The sequence below is a fragment of the Filicampus tigris genome, chromosome 14 (genome assembly GCF_054856515.1).
Source record: "Filicampus tigris isolate MCC_2025a chromosome 14, RoL_Ftig_1.0, whole genome shotgun sequence".
NCBI lineage: Eukaryota > Metazoa > Chordata > Actinopteri > Syngnathiformes > Syngnathidae > Filicampus > Filicampus tigris.
In genome coordinates, this window is record NC_141230.1 from 10656897 (window position 1) to 10664804 (window position 7908).

Sequence of the window (7908 nt, forward strand, 5' to 3'; positions counted from 1 at the left end):
GTCCCTTCACCTTCCTCTACTGTTGTTGTGTGGAGCTGTAGGATAAATAAAGTATGCTACAGTTTTTTTTTTTTTCTTTTTCACACACAAATACTGTACTACTTCTACAGGATTGACTAAAAAAACTGCTCGAAGCAAGCACACCTTACTTCTTTTTGGAGAACTGTACAGTATCTGCCAAGTCACACTGAAGCACCAGTACTGAAAACAAGTAGTCATTTTTGATGGCAAGGTATTACTATTTTTACACACATTACATTTAAATTACCCGCATGCTGCGCAACTCTAGCTTATATAAAAGTAATCAAGAACTATTTATTTGTGTTATTTCTGTGGAAGTTACTGTCTGTTAATGATAATGTAAAGTAAAACTACTCAACTGTACATTTTAATTTATTGAGATGTATGTTTATATCTTATAGGACAGTTTAAGGATTGCCAGTTTTTGATGGTAACAGTTTGAGTATGAAACTGACTAATTCACTTTATTTCCTCTTGGGAAAACTTGTTTTGAATTTAGAACAAATATGTGTTCAATGTGGGCACTTCCGGTGTAGTTGTGAAAAAACTTTCCCCTCTCTTGCTGGAATGAAACAAATGACAAGTGCAGCTGGCGCACTCCACCCCAAGCCGCCTTTTCCAACTCCATAATGATGCATAATCAGTATTCAGCTGATTAAAGCCGTATGCAAATCTTCTGCCGCCTCGTTAGAAATGCAAGACTTTGAAGTCCTGCGAGTGACGCATTTCAGACCGGGACGAAATGAAAGCTTTCTGCATAATTTAAAAGCCCTATAAATATTTATCAGCTCATTAGCATATTAATTGGATCTCTTTTGGAGGACGAGAGGGAAAAAAAAAAAAAACTGGGAATACGGAGGACAGTGAGGAGCTGCAGAGGGAAGGGGAGCGCATAGCTAAAAATTAATTAGGTAAGAGCAGGTAATGGCTAGAGTTATCCCAGACAGCAGTATAAGGCCCTGTTGGCAAACTGTCTTAATGGAAGAGCGGCTACTGAGAATCCACAGACCCTTGGGTAGGGGGTGTTACGACGATGGCTGCAGGGATGTGAGGGTACTCAATCAATCAGAAAGAAATAACTTTGCATTAATACAACACAAGCATGTCATTACTTATAAGACCCCCTGTGGCTCAAGCATTCCGCAGCAAGTAGGTGGCAGGCAGATTGCTGCCGATGTTATGAAGTGGTTGTGAGGGGGGATTAGCATATTTAGATTCGCTTTAACATTTCATTAGTGTTTCACTTTTGAAGGCGCTTTGAATTTGTTTTAGCTAGTGTGTTAATACAGTGGGGAAAGCGTGTGCGCGCGCGCGTGTGTGTGTGTGTGTGTGGCACTGTGTGCACGTGTCCAGTGTAGCCCCAACGACTGGACTGGAATGTGTGGCCCAGTTTAAAGAGGGAGGAGCTTAGCAACTAAAAGCTTTAATCAACTTCTTCACTTATTCATCCTAGCCCCCGCCAGCATCAGCACAGACACTTTTGCATAGCCTACTCGACAAAAAAAAGAAAAGAAAAACAGCAGTCACAAGTGAGAACAACGATATCACTTGTAAGATTCACGTTAAAATTGTATGTTGGTAAATTGTTCCTTAGAAAATTCACTTTATTTACATTTGTATTACTGTCAGTGTTTCCCCAAACTTTACTGATTCCACGCACGTATCTTATATTTGAAAAATATCATGGCACACCACCAAACAAAATTGTCACAAAAACTATATACAGTGACACACCACATACTTCCAGTTCAGCATTTGAATATTATTTAGACTACTTTGCTAGCTAATACTATTGATGAGCGTAATGTGAAGGCGGTTTGTGTTGCATAATTGAATGAATGCAATCATTTATCTGTGGCGGCCGGTGGAAATCTCGCATCTCAATTTTCAGAAAGAAAAAAAAAGGCTTCGTCAATAAGCCTTTCACGTTGTATCGTAAAAAGACAGCCATCCATTTTCCATAATGTAGATTAGTCAATAATGAGCGAAAACAACATACCCACATCAGAGCTCAAGACCACAACCAAAATGGCCGCATAGCCAACCTATTTTTCAGCGTGGGCGAGTCAAAATTGAATCTGGCAGCGCTCGTATGAGTGCATGTGTTTTAATGCTCTCTCCAACGCAAGCACTGTATTCGATATTTCAGTTAAAAGTCACAAGCTTTTTCAGTCTTCTATAGTTTCCGCACCATGCGTACGCTGAGTGGTTTGGAGTTGCTCGTGGACCGCAGATGTGCAGGATGTTTCATTCATACAATATTTCGGGCTTCGCGAAAGGGTTCCACTCATGCACATTGGGTTCACGCATCCCCATCCATCAACACCATCATTTATACTTTGCCATGTGTGGCTTATTGCAAACAGGGGCAAATATCAGGGGCAAACTGCACTCCGCTGCCAAATGCAATTGAAGGCGCTGTCAGCAACCACAGTTCATTCTTTGTGAATTTGGCCCACAGTCTGTGACTCTAACCCATACAGCACGTGATGAACCTACCCAGATATAGCAACTAGCTGCATTGAAAACACTTTACTGCACTGTTACTGTGATGTCACTATAACATATTTTCATACAATACATAGAAAAATTCATTTGAGAAAACTACACTGGTACTCGGTGCGGCTGTGTAAATTAAAGCCATCCATCCATTATCCAAACCGCTCATCCACCAGCCAAGTTGAGGAAATCCATTGCATCACATCACACAAGACAGTTGACAGCTGCTTCGGTTTCTGTTTGATTTAGGCATTTTCTTGACAGAACTTGAGGTTTCGAGATTGTTCATTTGGTTTTGTTCACACATTGTGACAGAGACAGCAAAAAGCTCAATGTACATGCTTATTCGGCTGGTCGATGTGAGAAAGAAAAAGACTGCTGCGGAACAATGCATGAGACAATTACCCTGCACAGAGACTTTTAAATGGCTCTCTCATTAGCACAGTTATACGACAAAGGCTGTCAGCGGTTAATGCGAGCGGAGAGATTCAACACGAGACAGAGACCAAACCTAATTAGCCCATCCACATTCTCCTCAAGCGCCTATAATCTTCATCATACACGCGGCATACGTGAAGATAACATGTGTATGTCTGAATAGTGAGATGACTGTGAAGCATGCTGAATATGTATTATAATAGGCAACTTTCATCTTGAGCGAGTTAACTGTTCAAATCCAGGCTGTGGCCTTCCTGTGTGGAGTGTGCATGGTCACTTCATTCTTGGGTGGGTTTTCTCCCGCTTCCTCCCACAATCCCCAAAACATGTTTCTAGGATTAATTGAAGACTAAACTGTACATAAATGTGAATGTTTGTTTGTATGTGCCCTGTGACTGACTGACTGACGACAAGTCACCCCCCGCCTCTTCCTCAAAGTCAGCTGGGATAAGCGACAATTCACCAGTGACCATAATGATGATAATCGATACAGAAAATGGATGGATGGAGTCACTAAACATTTCTAGAAAAATCCCAACTGGCAAAAAAACCTTTTTGTTTATACTTTGGCATTTGGGGATACCACCACAGCAGGGTATGAGCAATGGGCAAAGAGGTCAAATGTGATGACAACCATTAAAAAGGAAATCAGAATTAGCGGTCCTTGCAGGTCCTGGCTAGTTCCTATGCAAAAGAAAAATGCCTAATTTCCAACACACTGACATAAAATTCAAAACATTACATATGGCATTTAAATGGCTATGTAAAGAAATAGCTTGTCTTGTTGGGACACAAATGAGTCTCAGATAAGCACAACAAGGAATTGTCTGTTCAGTGCACAAGCACACAACTGTTATTCATTACAATTTTCGCCCGCTGTGGCGGAGAAGCTTGTGCGACTGGAGCTTTCTCAGTACCTTCGGGAAGGCATGTTCTGAATTTATTACCGCTGCTGATGCATTATTCATGACAACCTTGTTTACGTCAATGAATATTCATGACGAAACTACAAGGCTGGAATCAGGGTGAACTGTATAACTGATTAAATGGGGTGTGTGTGCGGGGCGGGGGGGATATGGGAGGATGCAAATGGATTTCTTATCTGATGTAAATATTCAGGAGTTTAATAAATCACTCACTTTTTTAGGGTGCATATGATTTCACCAGACAATAAAATTAGTCAGAATCAAGTACAGGGGCACCTCAAAGGACCAATGTCTTTAAGTTCGACCAGGCTTTACACGAGGCATCTGCCATTAATGTAACCATCACAATACGTCATGTCATCATATCATGTAAGCTGCCAATGCGTCTCACTAGACCTGCTTTGGCCACCATCAAAAGGCTTTTTGCCACATTTTTTTTTTTTTAAAGAATGCCATCAAGAAACCAAGAATGTGACAAGAGAATGATATCCACCGGAAGTTAATCAAGGGTTTGAAATCAAACTTTAATAATCACAATGGCAAATTTAAATAACAAAACACAATAAGTCAGGAGGACACACAGGCTCCTTTGAATACCCTGCTTTGACTTGCAAAGACACTGCATATTTTTCCTGCCTGAATGCAGCGTGCATGTGTACGCCCACGCCCGCACACATGCAGCCAAGGGTGGGGAACGTTTTCCCCAATCAGTCCTCTACTCTAGGTGACCCAAAATGTATGAAAAAACATGTTTATTTGTTTGTTTGTTTAAGTCTGGACATAGGGCGGAGACATCAATAAATACTTTCAAGAAAGGTTTCTTTCAAAATTATTCAACTGGAACAAAAAACTTCACAACTTCCATAACTTTAACGACACCCTTTATAACAAGCATTTAATTTTTTTTGTCATGACAGGCCATGTTAAATACAGCTACAGTCATTCACTGCCAAACTGCTTTTTTGGGGGGTTTTTAGCGCATCCTCAATTACTGTTTTTTAAAAACAAACAAAACACTCAGAAATGTGTTTTTGTACTCGTTCTGTACCACTAAGCTGCCACAAGATGGCGCCAAAGCCCTGCCTTAATCGGAATTGGTCTCAACATTGCGAAGCGAGACTTTGTTGACCTCAAATTCCACCAAAACTGTTCGTGCTGGTCATGAGTCTTTAAATCAAATAATATAAGACATTTGTTTGTAAGGGCAAGGTTTAAAGTATATCTTAAAATCATATTAAACTGACGATAAGCGGTTCAGATAATGGATGGATATTTTAGAATTATATTTTGAAGTATATTTCGGATTTGAAAGATTCATATACATATATGGAAGTGCCATTAATGAGCCCCCCCCCCCCAAAAAAAAACGAATGTGTTTTTAGTAAGAAAAAATTACATAATAATGTATTTCATAAAAAATATACAGCAATAAAATCTGGTGTGCACCTTAGGCACCTGATACAGACATTCGGATAACATGCCAATGGTTCTCAGTAAGATACAGTAATCTAAATCATTTTGCTGAGAGGATTAAAAAAACAACTGTGGGTAGTGTTACATTGTCTGTCTACATGTCTTGCTCCAAACTTTGCACTCAACATTCTTTGCTAGAAGGGTTCTAACACCACCACACCGATGCTATTCTTTAGCCCGTCTATGGCCTTTTGCATTGTTTGTCAGCATTAAGATCAGCTGACATTTCTAAGGAAAAGCTATGTGATTGTTTTAAATGTGTGTTTTATGTTCAGTTGCACCGTAAACTTCAACTGGGAGAGGCAATACATGCATGAAGCCTCTTTTCATCATTTTCCTCCCAAACCACTGCTTGTTTTGAAGTCATTGAGTTCACTGCCACCATAAAGCACTTGTATCTCCCCAGTTTTGGGTCACCAGCCAAAGCAAAACAGCTGCAGACCAATGTCTTACATTTGAAAAAATTCAGACGCTTAGCCACTCGTATCCAAAGGCACTACTGTTCTTGTGTTTTTTTGTTTTAATGCGGCCCATGGGCCCTAGGTTGCCCGCCCCTGCAACAGAATAAAAACATTACCTTTTGTACTATTTTTTTAATCTGTCTATTAAGGAGAAACTCGATACTCGAGTTAGAGGTCTTAACGTGTGAAATAAGCTGATTTCCCCACTTAAAACAAACAACAGAAAACACAGTGGCATCAAGCTGCGTCTTGCCCAGTCATGAAAGCTCCAGTGAACAGTTAAGAATGCCCTGGCTGCCTGTTATTATTGTGCCTTTCCGGGAAGTGGGCCTCACTACTGCCCCGGGGTGGGGAGCGGGGAGAAGGAGGGGGGTACAGGTACTATCTTTGTACCTGTGTGTGGAGACAAAGGTGCCGCCAAAAAGTCTGTTTTAGTCCTTTTGAAAATGGACGGAAAGCAAGGTGAAGCGTTGACTGCCCGAAAAGTGTACAAAACAATGTAAAACTGACCATTCTCTCAATGGAACCGCGTTTACTTTGCTCGGTAAACAAGAACCGGTGTTGTAAAACACACGCCGCCTAATTCAAAGCCCATTCCACGGTTTGTTGTTTCCACCGCTCGATGAAATATGCTCAACGCCGCACTCTGGCTCGAGCAGGCCCCGCATGAATAACACAACAGGCTACTGTAGCTCCATACTGCGCCGAGCACAAAAGGATGATGGAGGAAAAAAAGCAACAAAAATAGAAAAGCACACCAAAGGTGACCAGGTACTAATCGCACAACACGAAAACCACTGAACGGTTGTTTTATTTCAACACGTAACAACAGAAGCGGCGTAGCCCGGTGCTGGTCTCGGGGAAAAAAATGAATATGCAAAGCTGGTTCAAAAAGCACCGCACACCGTTTGCCATCAACACAAAGCCTAGCGCTTAGCATTCGAAGCTAACGCTAGCGCACTTGCTCGCCATTTCAATCTTAACGCGGGTCTTGTTGAAATACAGATATGTGTCACAGGCGGCCGCGGCTTGGTGTTTATTAATAAAATATGCTAAGTTGTGTTTGTCGACAGATGTATGAATATGTAGCGGCCGTACAGGCGTCTAATCACACAAAGGGGGAGGCATGTTTCCCCGTGTAATTTGTCGTCCGATGCCCAATAGCTCGTTTCCTGCTATGTCAAATTACAGCTGGCTAGCATTTCGAAAGATGGATCGGGGGGGTCTTTATCGCTCCGTGCCGTTAAATTGACATTCCCCCTCCGCGTGTATATTCGTTTCTCATCAATTGCAGCGGCCGTTTGAATATGAGTATGAATATGTAAAATGCGGTAATCATTACCTGCTCCTGAACTCTCATCTTGACTCGCTGCTCCTCCGTCCGCCATTTTGAATATTTAACCCGAAAATCCCGGCCCTGCCTGCTGGGCGCGCGTACGCGTACAAGCACGCGCAAGACGTGCAAAGTAAATACAGGAACGAGTGATTTACATACAGTACATTAATAGTCATCTATTTCTTCTTTTATTTGTCTTGCACTGTACTTTTTTTTTAAGAATCAATTAAAAAAAAGTGTCTTCAATTGGTTGGGGAACTACATTAAACCTTGACAGAGGAGGAACTATTTTGACCCATGCGATAAATTGAGTAAAAAGAAAGGTTTCATATTTAAAAGGGCGTTCCACTGACTGAGGGACTACATTAAAATTACAGCAAAGGATTTTATCAGCTGAATATTTTTCAAACTACAAGCACACAAAAAGACCATTAGAACCACATAAAGTGGCAAACCCTTCAAAGCAGTTTGAAAACATATCGACATTACATTATTGCATACTGCATATTTTTGGTTAGCCCCCATATATTATCAAACGTGTGCTCGATTAAAGAAGGCTTGAGATGATACAATATTAATTATTTAAGATAAATAAAATGGAAAGTATAGAAATGCATATCTAATATTGTAGAAAAAACACATTAAATTTAAAATAATAACATGGTGTTTTTGCCAAAAAATCGTGAAAATGAAAGTACTGTATGGTGCTATAAGACTATTGAAATAAATTATTTTATAACAATAACTGTCTTAT

The 7908-nt window shown here is 40.6% G+C and overlaps 1 protein-coding gene across 6 annotated transcripts in view; it reads right to left on the bottom strand.

Annotated features, from left to right (window-relative positions):
- Nucleotides 1-7245, bottom strand: part of pou2f1b (POU class 2 homeobox 1b) — a 28224-nt gene extending 20979 nt beyond the window's left edge. For all 6 annotated transcript variants that reach the window (XR_015089659.1, XM_086052308.1, XM_086052305.1 and 3 more), the window contains exon 1: nucleotides 7161-7245. Coding sequence is in view for 5 of the 6 variants with exons in the window: in XM_086052308.1 (XP_085908434.1) it covers nucleotides 7161-7206 (46 nt within the window). In the remaining variant the exon portion in view is untranslated. The remainder of the gene's footprint in view (nucleotides 1-7160) is intronic.
- Between the last annotated feature and the right edge of the window lie 663 nt (nucleotides 7246-7908).